The 15,502-nt window shown below is 37.1% G+C and overlaps 1 protein-coding gene across 3 annotated transcripts; it reads right to left on the bottom strand.

The window, feature by feature from the left end:
• Positions 1-4,960: 4,960 nt before the first annotated feature.
• LOC107593460 (lysophosphatidic acid receptor 6-like) lies at positions 4,961-10,537 on the bottom strand. Of its 3 annotated transcripts, none has more exons than XR_001610089.1 (2): positions 8,288-10,537; positions 4,961-6,256 (listed from the first exon to the last, which is right to left on the bottom strand). XR_001610089.1 is itself a non-coding variant. In XM_016283186.1 (1 exon), exon 1 carries the CDS (start codon positions 9,843-9,845, stop codon positions 8,625-8,627), a length of 1,221 nt encoding a protein of 406 aa, XP_016138672.1. In that variant the 5' UTR covers positions 9,846-10,537; the 3' UTR covers positions 7,956-8,624. The 3 variants fall into 3 exon arrangements, 1 of the variants encoding a protein (XP_016138672.1); XR_001610090.1 differs by having other exon boundaries at positions 4,961-6,253; XM_016283186.1 differs by lacking the exon at positions 4,961-6,256 and having other exon boundaries at positions 7,956-10,537.
• Between the last annotated feature and the right edge of the window lie 4,965 nt (positions 10,538-15,502).

Here is a 15,502-nt window from a genome sequence, read left to right as displayed (position 1 = left end):
AAGCTGAAAAAAAAGACAAAATAGCACCCCAAAAATAAATAAATAAATAAATGTATAAATAAACAAATAAATAAATAAATATTATAAACGTTATACTCAAAACCTGGCACAATACATATGCCATATTTGAATAACAGGGGGCACGCTTTTTAGCAGTTTTTTGTCTGTTGCTCAATGATGTTGTATGCTTCAGGCTTTAGAATCTCTGTATTAAAAATATAGCACAATAAGTCATGGATTTCTTTATGGTGCTTTTTTTTTGTATGCAGCCCTTTGCATCAACCTATTTTGTGCCTGCGTAGATTACACGCAGATGATTATCATGGGCTCTGCTTGTTTGCAACCCTACTCTAATTTGCACTACTCTTGGTAGATTGCGTTGGTCATTATGGAAACACACTGGCTGTGTCTGTGTTCTTTAATTTACGCATTGTTAATAGATCACTTCCAGAACTTGTGTAGGCTACTGCTTGCATACTTGTTATGTGTACTGTTCTTGGGAATAAACAGAGGCGGACAAAGTACTCAACTCAATTACTTGAGTGAAAGTACAGATACTACTGGTCCAATATTACGCCCTTACAAATAAAAGTTGTAAAAACTTTTAAAGTAGTGCTTGCTTTTAAAAGTACTTAAGTACCAAAAGTAAATTTCCTTTTTTATGTCAATGCACTGATTTATTGTTGTACGTAATACTTGCAAAACTTCTGAAGCAACTTAGAATTCATTACACCTACTGAATACACTGACTAGCTTGTAGTATCTTTGGAATAAAGAGCTTTTAGAATGTTAAAAACCTATGGGGGAAAAAAATGAACACCCCTACCCACCCCCACAAAAGCAGTATGGTAGTGACCTCACATAGCTCTGACAGTGTGTGCACACATCTATGTGTAGCCATTCATCCACATTTGAAACAGAGTGGACAGTGAAATCCTGTAAATACAGAGTGATAAGGAAGGAAAAAAATCAAACCTGCTTTAAAACCCAGCAACACAACTGTAGCTTTTCAACTTTACAACAGCAACACTGCTTTAACAAAAAAGCAAAACAGCAAGACTTATTTGACATCAAAACCAAAATTTTAAAAATGCTGTCTAATAGCTCTCGCGGTACTTTGATGTCACAGACAGAACGGTCTGTGCAGTGCTGCTTCAAGTCCAACACCCTCTGGGAATAAATTGGCCCACTTTTAGTTCATAAAAGAATACTTTGATACTATAAACGGAATGTCTATTTACACTAAGTGCAAATAGCCCGCCTTGTTGACAGAGGCTATATACACTAGCTCCACCCACAAACGTGTGATAGGGATGGTCAACAATATAAAAAACAACAGACAATCGTCAGTTTCACTGGCGTAGATGGTAAAGTGTAATCTTTGGTCTTTTTGACACGATCAACCCGGGTTCGAATCTGCCTTTTACCTAACTTTTTTTTTTACCTTTTCAAATCTCATATCACATCAGAAAGGCATTTATTTTCAATAAAAATGAAGGAAATAATCAAAAAGTTGAAAATAAAGTATCGGGTAGAGTTAAAATATGTGTAGGGAAGGCTTTATTGTCCCAATAAGGTGGCATCCATTTAATAATTTGAATTAAATTTATAATTTACACTCAATACGTTATTATTGCATACTGTTTCATAATGTACTATAATACTGAGGTGCAGATAATTGCCACTATTTGCAATAAGTAGTATAACTAACAGAAAATCCTGCTATTTTAACATAGTGTAAATAAAAATCTATCGCTATCTGCACTTAGTGTAAATAGCATATTATTAAAAAATACTGCTATTTTCACTTAGTGTAAATATAATTAATTGCTATTTGCACTTAGTGTAAATAGCCTCTATCACTATTTGCACTTAGTGTAAATAGCATCTATTCGCTAAGAAAATATGCTATTTTCACTTAGTGTAAATAGCATCTATTGCTATTTGCACTTAGTGTAAATACCCTCTATTCGCTAAGAAAATATGTTATTTTCTTAAATAAAATAGCCTCTATCGCTATTTACACTTAGTGCACACTCCTACACTCTAAAAAAAAGGTTCTTCAGCAGTTCTTTGGAGTGGTTAAGGTGCTATATAGCACCACTACCGTATAAAGAACCTGTTAAGCCCCTGTATGGTTCTTCAGCGGTTCTTTGGAGTCGATGAGGTGCTATATAGCATCACTACCATAAAACCTGTAAGCCCCTGTATAGTTCTCTAACCAGTTAGACTTTATTTCTGGAGTATCTAAAACAGAAGTTCTTTATTGAGAATTAAGGTTTAGATGTTTTTTTTTTGTTTGTTTTATTCAACTTACCATTTTGGTGAATAGTAAGTCGCTTTGGATAAAAGCGTCTGCTAAATGACTAAATGTAAATGTAAATGTAGTATTTGCTTTAGTTGCCTCTTGACCCTTGAGTTTATTTTTGGCTGTTACAATAGTGTTTATAAAGCACATATGTGATGTCAGGGAACTTATGGTAAAGTAATTTCATGTGTCTGCGCCTCAGATTGCATTTTATCAAAATTTGTAGTTCATGTCTGAGTTTTATATTATTGCAATTCTACGATACTGTGAAACAGTTGTATAAACCACTTTTTGAATTATGGGTTATAAAGCAAAAAGCAAATAGTAAGAATAGAAGAAAATACTAAGACAATGCAGCTGCATAATTTATTCATGTCGCAATGCATGCTGGGAGCCATGAATGAGTTATGATTGGTGCACCATTGTTGAGAAAAAGTGCTATATGGCACCTCTTATGGTTCTACATGGCACCATTTGACAAAGGTGCTATATTGCACCTGTAAAAATTACTGTGTGTACTGCGTTAGGCTAGACTTGTCAATTGCACTTATATATTGTTGCTCTTGTTAGTTTTGACTGCTTTTATTGTCCTCATTTGTAAGTCGCTTTGGTTAAAAGCATCTGCTAAATGACTAAATATAAATATTTTTAAATTGCTAAAATGTTCAAAAAAGCATCTATTATATAATATCCATTTCTGATGTCGCCAAATAATTAAGAGATGCACCGAAATTTCGGCTGCCGAAAATGAGTTCACCGCTCAGGTTTCACTTTCACGTGGTGTGACGCTCTACGTATTATCCCGCTCTATGTGTGTGGGCTCCGCTCAGTCGCTCCACTCGTATACCATTCATGCTCATCGGAACAGCAAAGTCCGCTCAAAAATCTATCTGACAGGAAACATCGATGTAGTACAGTATTGTTTCTGTCTGTTTTGTAGGGTGCCACAAGTTTGTTAAAATTTCCAAAGGGTGCCGCGACTAAAAAAAGGTTGGGAAACACTGCTATATAGCACAATTTTTTTAAAGAAATTTAACAATAGTAAACTTTGAGTAAGGAAACTAGTTTCTAACTTTTTCTTTATTGCAACTATTGCAAGTGAAATTATAGGTATACTGTTTACTAGTTATTATACTTCTAACTCATTTATTTAGTTAATGGAAGTACATTTTGAATAATACTTTCTGGAAACTACCAGTTTAACAGACCATATAAATTTTAAACTAGTAGTTTACTGAGACTACTTTCATGAACTAAAAATTCAGATAAAAAAATATATATAATAAACTAACAGTATACCAAAAGTTCACTTATTGTATAGTTGCTATACTAAAGAAAACACTTAGATGTAAACTAGCTGTGTACCTAAATGTTGCACTTAATTTATACTTTAATAAACTAAAAGTGATGACAATTTAGTCCCAAGAAGTATTGGAAGAGTACACATAAAAATATACTGCTATACATTGAGGAGTGGCTTCGTAAGAAGCATTTTAAGGTCCTGGAGTGGCCTAGCCAGTCTCCAGATCTCAACCCCATAGAAAATCTTTGGAGGGAGTTGAAAATCCGTGTTGCCCAGTGACAGCCCCAAAACATTACTGCTCTTGAGGAATGGGCCAAAATACCAGCAACTGTGTGTGAAAACCTTGTGAAGACTTACAGAAAATGTTTGACCTCTGTCATTGCCAACAAAGTGTATATAACAAAGTATTGAGATGAAATTTTGTTATTGACCAAATACTTATTTTCCACCATAATTTGCAAATAAATTCTTTAAAAATCCTACAATGTGATTTTCTGGATTTTTTTTTCTCATTTTGTCTCTCATAGTTGAGGTATACCTATGATGAAAATTACAGGCCTCTCTCATCTTTTTAAGTGGGAGAACTTGCACAATTGGTGGCTGACTAAATACTTTTTTCCCCCACTGTATTTACTACATAAAGTATACTTGACAAATATACTTGAACTGAGCTCTTTTAGTTTACTAAAATAAAATGATGTATACATTTTTGTATGGGCTTTTATACAACGAATACTGCTAGCAATAGTGACTGTGTCAGAACAGTCAACAGCCTGACAGAAAAAAACACAACGCTTCAAATCAGGAAAAAAGCCTTCAAGGCAAGCTTCGTTTTGGGTTAGCATGCCTGAGTCAATTTTTAATTTTTACAGTGCTCTCTCCCACCTTCAATACCATGACTGAGGTGCCCTTGAGCAAGGCACCGAACCCCCAGGCGCCACAGCATGCTGCTCCCCAGGCGCCACAGCATGAATTGCTGCCCACTGCTGCAGACTAATGTCACATCACGTCACGCAGGCCACATGTCACGTCATGTAAACATGCTAATCTCCAATTTAAAGACAGAAGAAAATAAAAACACCAAGATTTGAGAACAGTTACAATGGCTGAGCTGTTTTCTTGACAATTGCTGTGCTTCACAGCATCTCTTGTAATGTGGTGCTCACATGTTGAAAGGCTCACTCACAAATATACACTAGCCTCTTTGTTTTGTTATGACCTTTTCCTTCTTTGCAGTCTCGTGTTCTAATGATACAACATTAAAAATTACCAAAAAAAAAGGTCAGAAAACACCATAACACTTAATACATAATCCTTAAAATCCAACACTCATGTTTGCATACATTCAAATAATGGAGAATCAACATGCCTCGTACATTCACTGAATATTGATATGAATTTGTTCCCTGACACAAGCTATTGTACAACTTCAGAAGACTATGAGGAATATAATGCAAAAGTATATATAATATGTATTTATATTTACGTTTATTCGTTTTGCAGATTTTTTATTCAAAGCAACTTGTAAATGAGGAATACGGCAAGCGATTCATCATAGTCAGGCAGTAAACAAGAGAAGTGCTAGTGATACAAAGTTTCAGACATCGTTTAGAATTAAAGTATAGTGAAAGCATAGAGGAAGATTTTTTTTTTTCTAACAGAATAGATGTTTATTTAATATTGTCAGGGATTTTCTGTCCCAGATTGGGTTGGGTAGATAATTCCACCAACAAGAAACAGCGAACAAAAATGTTCTGGTTGATTGATTTTGTGCCTGTCTAATGGTACCATGAGGCATCACTCATTTACTGGTGTAAGCCTTCTGAAGGGGAAGTACTCATAAGGCTGAGTGGTACGTAGATGGGTGCGGAGACTGCAGCTGTTCTATATACAAACATCAGTATCTTAACCTTGTGCAATTCAAACCTGCATGATCGTGGTGTCCTTGCAGTGTGGTCTTTGAGGGTCATCTTATTGTCAAAGATTGCCCCAAAATCTCTGACCAAACTTGATGAGATTATTGTAGATATATATCTTTAGAATGTTTAAGCTGTATAAAATGAATCCACAAACACATCCCACATCCTCATATTTCTATTTCATATATATACATACATATGCAGATATACATTCATATAATTACTCTTTTTGGTTGCCCTCATCCTCACTGTATGGGGAAAAACAGCATAAACATTCCAAAGTTTAATATTGGGTTGACTAAATGACAGAAATTAAATTTTGGAGTGAACTTTTCCTTTAAATGGAAGATAAACATTTTTATCAATTATTACAAAATCCATATAGAACAGAATCTAACAGACTGACTAAACAGACTAAATAATATGTGTAGTCTTAATCTAGTTAAAACTGTGTTCAGTTCTCTGACCATGCACCCCTCCCTCTCACAACATGAGGAAACGAACCAGGCAAAGGTGCAGAAAAAGTAAACAAGCCTGTGTTGAGGTTTCTGAAGCTTTGAAGTGGAGCTTACGGTGGCGTGCTGGGTTTCGGATGTTGTATTTGTGCAGGGCTGAGCAGTGGTGGGGAAAAAATTGGTGTGTAACGCTTGTTTGAAGTTAGGAGATCTAATCCGGTATTTATCAAAAGCACACCAACTCCATCCTCAGTGCCAGAATGACAAGCTGCTGAGAAGAAAACGCATGAAAAGTGTGAAGTGACAAGAAGCGAGTGAAACTAATACATATCAATGCAAATATACATATGGGTGGGTCTCAGAACAGCTGTCAGGAACATATTTTAAAATTAAGCTTGTTTTGCAAACATATTATATTTAAGTAAACTTTATTTTATTACCAAAAAAATTTTAAAAATTGGATGGATTAAAGTGTGATTTTTCACATCATGGTAATTAAACCTTGGAGATGAAATTTGAATAATTTGCATGAAAACAATGTTACAATGCAAAAGTAAAATCTTACTTAAAATCTGCCTTACAAAAATTGTCTTATGCCGAACATTTTTTATTTATTTTTATTTTTTATTGATTGATTTGGTAAAAAAAAAAAAGTAATCTGAAAAATATTTTTATGAAATTCACCTACATGCGTGCCTAAACAAGAGGAGCTTAAGGAAGTGAAAATAAAAGAGATTTCAGTTTGATACTTGGGAACTAACTAACTAACTAACTCAATGAGGATGTTTTCCATATTTAGCTCTTTGCTTTAGCTAATCACCTAAAGATTTATTTAAAATGCATTCAAACAGTGTTAGCATGGGCAATTTTCTAGCCAAAATGTTTAATTGTCTAATACAATCTTAAATACAAAATGTAATCTTAATTAGTAATTGGTGGACCAACTAGGTTCAGGGACTCTAGACTATATGTAACTTTTTGACCTTTTTGGAAATTGTGCCAATAATATGTTGGTATGTTGGTAAGTCAAGGATGTAACAAAGTATAAAAATATCAGTGTAACCATATATAATATTAAGAGAATCTATAATTGAAAAACCCAAAGTAATTCACCACTGTTCTGAATTTTGTGGAGCAAACATGCATAGTAAGTGACATAGAATGTGATCATGTTCAATGCTGTTGAAGCCAAAACACTAAGACTAATGTGCTTTGCATGACTAAGTGCGAGCAGTTGTATTTGAAGTGGGTAAGAGTGAAGTCGGTACTTCTCATTAGACCTTTTTTCCCTTGATGGTCTTTTTCATTTCCTCCTTTCTTTGTTTTTCACGTGCTAAAATAGATTAACTGAGGATGGCATGGCAACACAATGGGTGTGGGTGATCTGATGTATCAGTTGTGCCAATAGCTTAAGAGCTCTGGATCTCCCTTTACAGATATAGCAACACCTTTATGCAGACTTTTACAGGCATGTTTAGAATCGAGAATTTTGGTCAGGATTGTGTGTGTTAACGGTTCCTGCCAAATCTAGTGCCGTGCTGTCATGTCACAAATTATGTGGTTACAAAGATATTTCTCAACCTCATTTACCCCAAACCTCACTTTAGTTTGGCCTGCAGCAAATTACATATTTATAACAACGCAGAAAAAACAAATTTTGAAAAAGCACAGTTGGTTCTAGAATGCGGCTTGAATCAAAGTGAATAAAGTACATCTGAGTCACTATTCCGTTAATGACACTTTGTTTGAATGGTTAAAACAATCTTCTTACAATGCATTTAGTCAAGGGACTGTTCTTTGTCAATATTAGACAAATAAAATAGCTAACAACACAGAGAGAACTTCATCTTTTATATCAATGTGGCAGTACATTTAAGGGGGCATATAGATAGTATCAGTTTAAACAGTACCTGCTGAATATTTAAATATGACATTTAAACTTTGCAACTGCAATATTGTTGCAATATTGTACTATATTGTACTTTTTTAACGCACATTACACAGGGAGAAGAACTGATAATAATCTATTGTAAATAAACACCTCTACCTACAACTGTAAAACTTCATTATCAAATGAAGTTTGTAACAGAAAAAAACTGTGCATTATTACAGTGTCAATGTCAGTGCAAAGATAATATACAGTATTATATAAGTGCCAACAAAAGTTTTCAGCTTGTTAATAGTATGGCACTTCAGGCAGTCAATGTGTTTACATGTGGCATTGCATAAAATGGTATCATTCTATTTTGTGTGTGGGTTTCATTAAATAGTGGTTATGTATGTTATTTTCACATTCACTTACCATTCTGGAAATGTAAGTACATTCACATATAGTTAGAGGTTCTGGTCTAGTTTAATCAAGTTCCAGTTGATTTACAGTATATTTGTATTATTCTTACTGCACAGTTAAGTATTCCAAATGTAATTCCATTGAGAACAAGTGTGCCCCCAGTACAGGGCTGAAGGATGACTTTAAGAGGGAGGTAAATCCCTCTAAAAGGACGTAGTTTACTTACTGCCCTGAGAGATATTAACAAACCAAATTAGGGCATATTTGCATGTTTATGCCACATTTCATTCACTGCAGAGTGCTTTTTGTGCATTCAGTTTCTTTACATCCATTTGTCCAATACTTGTCCTTATACATTAGACTCATTGTGGAACATCTTGTTCTTTATGGACCTCAGGCTGAACTGAAGAGAAGAGCTCGTTTCTGACTGCAAAGCCTCAGAGAACTTGACATCAAAGGAATGGTTCATCTGAGATTTCCTCTTAATGGAGTTTTGTATTGTCTCTGAGGTGAAATAGTAGACGATGGGGTCAAAACAGCAGTTGGACACAGCAATACACAAAGCGATCGGATAGATTGTCCGAACCACTGATTCTACTGCGCAGCCCTCCAAGATTTTTGTCCGCACCAGTGAGTAGAAGACCAGGTTGACGTTGTAGGGGATGAAACAAAAGCAGAAGATGGAGAGGTGGACGATAATCATCCTCAAGATCTTTTTTTTGTTCAGCTTCCCTCCCCGACTAACAGTCTGTGGCCTCCTCAAAGTTTGAAGCACCATAGCGGAGCAAACCACGTTCAGTATCAAAGGGATAAGGAACCCCACTGTTTCTATGAAGATCACCACCTTTGAGAGATGACTCTTCCACTGATTTGAGGAGAAGTTCTCAAAGCAGGCTATCGTGTTGTTATTTTGCTTGTTAGTACTGTTCAGCATGAATCCTGTCGGAAGACTTCCAGAAAGCACCAGAACCCAAACAGCAGCACATACAATTTTGGCATTGCGTTTGGTCCGGAGACCCCTTGAACGGAAGGGGTGTACGATGGCGAGGAAGCGGTCCACGCTGATGCATGTTAGAAACAGGATGCTCCCATACATGTTGGTGTAAAAGAGTGAGACAGAGAGCTGGCAGAGCAGGCTGCCGAATGGCCAGTTCTGCTGGATGAAGTAAAACACCCTCAAAGGGAGTGTGAGCACAAATAATAAGTCAGAAACCACAAGATTCATCATATATGTGGTGGTCTCATTCCGCAGTTTTAGTGAACATGTAAAAATGTACATGGCTGCAACATTGGTGATGAGTCCCACCATGAAGACAATGCTAAACACTATGCTGTAGAGTGGATATTTGAAGTTGTCATTCTTTGGGCAGTGGGTGTTGTTGTGTAGCTGCAGAGAGGAATTTTTGTTGCTGGCACTGCCAGCCCATATCTGGGTCAAAGCCTCCATCTGAACAGTGGTGTTGTACATCTCAATAAGAAACAAAAGAGCACTATGGGGTGGTAGTTTGGCAAGACTACACAATAAAATGATTTTCCTCAATTCACAATTCAACAGGGCAAAACAAAGCATGTGAAGCAGACAGATTGCTTCCAACCACAAGATGGACTTTCCTTCAAGGGCACGTAGATCTCTTTAATGTTTTTTTTTTTCTGTTGGCAGTTTAAAACTGAAGCGATCAAACACTCCTTTGTGGCATTCTTCAACAAAGCCTCATGTTGAAGGCATTTCACCCCAGAGACTGGAGCCAAACCCCGACTACCTCTTCCCCTCCCCCTTCCTCCTGTCCTTTACCTAGCCACTCCACAAGATTGTTGCCCCAAGCTTAGAAGCTACTCACTCCAAAGTTTCAATTCACACAGTCCTTTCCTCTGGTTCGACTTCAGAAATAACATCCAAAAGCAGTCAAAAGGAGTAGTTCTGTTAGAATCCACTCCTAGTATATCCCATTGAGGAAAAACAAATGTCTTTGTCCAAAATACTCATTAAAGCAATCCCAAATTCTTCCCCTTGAAGTATTCTTTAAATTAGCCTTCTTTGTTCTCAGTCCCACAGATTGTCCAGTGATCGTAGAGCACCTGTAGACAGCATGCAGCTCTCTCTGAGTGTGACAGTGCAAAAGCAAGTCAGACTTGCTTCATCCAACGGTCTGTTTCCTGGCCCACCCTCTTCCTTGCTGCTCTGTCTTGTTGTCTCTGTCAGCAGTAGCCTCAGGGGCATTCTGTGCTGTGAGCATTGAAGAGGCGAGAGAGGCAGCTGTGCTGTGGAGGACTTTACAAGCCAGTGTTATCAGCATATTTGACTAACCATGGCTCCTCCTACCTCCTGGATAGATCCCTCCCCCTCTGACAGAGAAGCCAGACAGCAAGAAATTATTATACAGTGTACAAGGCGCAAAATGTTCTTTTAACAATTTAACATGTCAGTCTCTTTCAACAGCTTTGAATTTGTTATTGTATTATTTAATATAAAACCTTAACCAAAAGAAAATGATATCAGGAGGCTTTAAAAGTACAAGAGGCTTACTGGAGTTCTTAATTGTGTTTCTTGTAAGTATCAACTGTTTTGTTGAAATTAAGATACAGTAGTTTAGATAGTTCAGTTAGAGGAGCTTTGGGAGAATTTTGGTTAAAATGTTTTAGTTAAAATTGAAATCTCAGTTTTGTACAGACATTGGCATCTTGGTAAAGAGTTATTAGTTCTTCTTAGAAGATACTGTACATTTGAGATTACTAGAGAGTTTTTCCATGTCACAGTTTGCCTTTAGAATGGTCCAGTTAGCCCCTGATGGTAGATGTGGTAATTACACCATCTGAGTGCAAAGAGCATCGAGTCATTCAAATGATCTGACTATATGACTATATTTGTGTGATAATGTTTATAAAACATATATTTACATATTCAGTTTTACACCACCATATATATATATATTCCCCTAACAGCATGAAATGTACTTCTATTTTTCCGTCTGCTACTGACCTCACACTGAAGGGCTTGCCACTGTTTGCATTCTTGTGAAGCCGTTAGTTGTCAAAAGTTGTCATTATGTAATTTTCCTGCAGCTCTAGCATCATTACTCACATAACATTTACTGCTCATGTGCTTGGCTCAGAGAAAAAAATAGAAGCAGAACTGAGTGCACATGAGCCATGCTGAGCACTGAGTACTAAAGTTGGAAGATTTCAAATTCTGAGAGGCACCAGCCAAGCAAGTGCCACTGAGATTAACTGAAAGGCTAAATAACAGAAAGCTGTTCATTAGCATTCCCATTCATCTCAGTAACACTTGGTGGCTCTTTTTTCCCTTCAGGAAAAACATCTGAGATACAAGAGACTTTTTGCAAAAGTTGTATGGGAGAAGCAATTTAAATATTAAAGAGCTGTCAACTGTGATTTTATTATATTAATAGTTAACAACATAGAAACTGCAAGTCTGTTCCTTTTCCAAACTATATGAAAGAAAGAGGAAGTGCAACCAGCTTCCTCTGCAAAAGCTTCCGTTTAGAGACATTCTGTCAGGGTTAGGCAATGGATTTTGTTTTATATGCCACACCCTATGATACACTGCACTTTACATGCAACAACAATAACAAAGGAACCGGTCTTTGATTAAATAATGGAGCACAACAAGGACAGTTTCTAGAATTATTTTCCCCATTCATTTTCTCTATAGGGATTTTAAACAAAATACCTCAATATAGAATGTTAAGGCTAACAAAACAAAATCAACAAAAAAAGTTTGTTCTGAAGGAGAAAAAAAATGTCATATAAAAATTACAAGACTGTGTGCACTTAATGTAAACTTCACCATGAAACACTGCAAATGGTATAATAATAATAATAATAAAGTCAGATGTCAGAAAGAGCTTTATTACCAAGCATTTTAGACACACAAGGAATTTGATTTGGCGACAGGTGCTGGAAAGGAAAGGAAAGCCACAATATATATATATATATATATATACAGTGGGGCAAAAAAGTATTTAGTCAGCCACCAATTGTGCAAGTTCTCCCACTTAAAAAGATGAGAGAGGCCTGTAATTTTCATCATAGGTATACCTCAACTAAGAGAGACAAAATGAGAAAAAAAAATCCAGAAAATCACATTGTAGGATTTTTAAAGAATTAATTGGTAAAGTCCTCGGTAAAATAAGTATTTGGTCACTCCTCTTTTCAGATGAAAGTAAATTTTGCATTTCATTTGGAAATCAAGGTCCCAGAGTCTGGAGGAAGAGTGGAGAGTGGAGAGGCACAGAAACCATGTTGCTTGAAGTCGGGGGGGGGGGGGGCTTAAAGTGCACACTCTGAGCTTTAATTTGAGGCTATTCTCATCAAAACTGGAGGAAAGGTTAAGGAATTACAGCTCTTTAATATGTACCGCCCCCTTTTTCAAGGAACCATAAATAATTGGACAATTGACTCAAAAGCTGTTTCATGGAGATGTGTGGGCTATTTTTGTTATTTATACACCAGTTAAGCAGGTAAAAGGTCTGGAGTTGATTTTAAGCATGCCATTTGCATTTGGAAGCTATTGCTGAGAACCCATATCATGCGGTCAAAGGATCTCTCCATGCAGGTGAAACAGACAATTGTTAGGCTGCAAAAACAAAACAAATCCATTAGAGAGATAGCAGGAATATTAGGAATGGCCAAATCAACAGTTTTTTTACATTCTGAGAAAAAAAGAACGCACTGGTGAGCTCAGCAACATAAAAAGGCTTGGATGTCCACGGACGACAACACTGGTGGATGATCAGAGTATCCTCTCCATGGTAAAGAAAAACCATAATGTTATTCCATAACATTTAGTTTTTATATACCACTGTTCAGAACTGTGCTATAGCTAACCATGTGCTGATTAGCATCTTTGAGCTTAGTTCAGATTTATCTAAAATTGTCACTACCGAAACATTTGGTGGAGTTTCTGTAGTGACATCTTTGTTTTTATCCCATAGAATTGTGACTAACAAAACAGTCACTACCAAAACGTGTCATCATTGTTTCAGTCGTGACAAAAGATAACACATAATCCTCATATTTTGGGGAAATAAACCATTTTAGTACAGTTATGCAATTTTTTTGTATTTTAGTATGTGAGTTAAAATTCTGTAATGTGATGTGGTTGCTACCGAAGCATTACTGTCACTACCGAAAATGTGCTGTCACTACTGAAACATGGGATGTTTTGTCAAAAATAAAGTATACTGAATTATCAACTAAGATGTTTTGATAGTTTTTGGTTCAATGTATATTCAAACTAATGAATCCTTAACTTTGAAATCAGTATGATCACGGCCTTTTACAAAGAAAAATTGGATTCAAAATACAACAAATCTCATTAATTACATTTGAAATATTGTTAAAAATGTAATTGTTATGGATTTACCTCTCAAAATATTTTTGTAAAATAGCAAAAAATATATATTTACAATCTAGATGTAAAAATATCTTAATAGGTCAATATAACCCTTCTAATTAAATTATTATTACTGTGTTTCGGTAGTGACAAATTTGGGGATAGGACAAATATTCCAAAACTTTCTTAAAATACAATGAGAATTAACAGCACATTTACTAGAAATGTGTAACTTGGATATTTGCATATATAAAACAAATCTTTGGAGACCTAATAGTGGGCGCTGCCACCTCTGGGAGTTCTGTGGTGGTGTATGCAGCCCAAACACAACACAAAGCGATCCCCATCAGGGGAAACACTTCAGACAGGGGAATTAGTTCAGGAACAGAAGGGTTAAAGTGAGTGGGTTTGGGGATACCAGTGGTGTGTCCATCACACTAGATACCAGACTGGGATACCGAAAAGACTGACCTTGACGATCTGGGTGCAACAGACAGGACATGACAAGACTCCGGACGATCAGCAGTGTCCTGACGAGACTCAGGATGATCAGCTGTGACGTGACGTGACTCAGGATGATCAGCTGTGACGTGACGTGACTCAGGATGAGCAGCTGTGACTTGACTGGACTTATGAATAACAACTGTGACTTGACTTGGTTCATGAAGATCAGCTGTGACCTGACTTGGTTCATGAAGATCAGCTGTGACTTGACTTGACTTGACTTATGACAATAAAATGTGACTTGACTTGGTTCATGAAGATAAGCTGTGACTTGACTTGCCTCATGACGATCAACTGTGACTTGACTGGACTCAGGAAGATCAGCTGTGACGACTTGACTCACGACGATCAACTGTGACCTGGCTTGACTCATGAACAACAACTGTGACTTGACTTGCCTCATGACGATCAACTGTGACTTGACTGGACTCAGGATGATCATCTGTGACTTGACTTGGTTCATGAAGATAAGCTGTGACCTGACTTGCCTCATGATGATCAACTTTGACTTGACTTGCCTCATGAAGATCTGCTGTAAGTTGACTTGACTAAGGGTAATCAACTGTGACTTGACTTGAGTCGTGACGATCAACTATGACTTGACTCAGGAAGATCAGCTGTGACCTGACTTGACTCACGATGATCAACTGTGATTTGACTTGGTTCATGAAGATCAACTTTCACATAACGGGGCGCTGTTGTGTCCGCCATTTTGTGAGCGTAATCTAGTGCGGGGGCCATTACACGAGTGAGTGTGGGGTTGCGTTCCTCCAAGATACCCACAGTGAATAGAGAGTCAACAGTCAACAAAGCAAAGTCCAAAAAACAACTCGTGGACCCTCGCGTCTAAGCTCAGATCGTAGAGGTTGATTAAGGCCATCACAAAAAAACTCTATCAAAAGACAGTCTGGTAGATCAGAATAGTGTGCTATGGCTAAAAATTCGCAAACATAGTTCTCTAGTGATCACGGACCCTGTCTAAGGGCTAACAAAATCCTTGCCGAGTCCATACCTGGCCAATGTTCCTCTGAAAAGCTGCTGGATCCTTGTGAGGCCGAGTATTCTGTAACGGAGGGAACACAGGAAGCGTGCGGATCCATCTGCAAGGCTTTATTTGCAAGAGACGTGGTCAAAAACAGGCATTGGTCAGACAATGGCAAACAGGTATATTGATGGCAAGGCAAGAGGGATAATCCAGGTACAAGGCAAAGGTCCAGGTAGGGGCGAACAGTATCCAATTGGGCGAGACTCGAGGGATAATCCACGTACACAGGCAGTGATCAGAACACGGGGAAACAGACAAGGCAAGATGATGAAAACAAGGAAAAACAAGACACTAGGCTCGGTAAGGCAGCTAACACTAGGGGAGT

This window comes from Sinocyclocheilus grahami, unplaced genomic scaffold (genome assembly GCF_001515645.1).
Source record: "Sinocyclocheilus grahami isolate Dianchi unplaced genomic scaffold, SAMN03320097.WGS_v1.1 scaffold171.1, whole genome shotgun sequence".
In the NCBI taxonomy this organism is placed as follows: Eukaryota; Metazoa; Chordata; class Actinopteri; order Cypriniformes; family Cyprinidae; genus Sinocyclocheilus; species Sinocyclocheilus grahami.
Note: the sequence above shows the minus strand (reverse complement) of the source record. Positions and strands in the feature narration are given on the sequence as shown.

Excerpts from the sequence above, each read along its gene's own strand:
- LOC107593460 (XM_016283186.1), bottom strand. The coding sequence starts at position 9,845 with ATGCTTTGTTTTGCCCTGTTGAATTGTGAATTGAGGAAAATCATTTTA.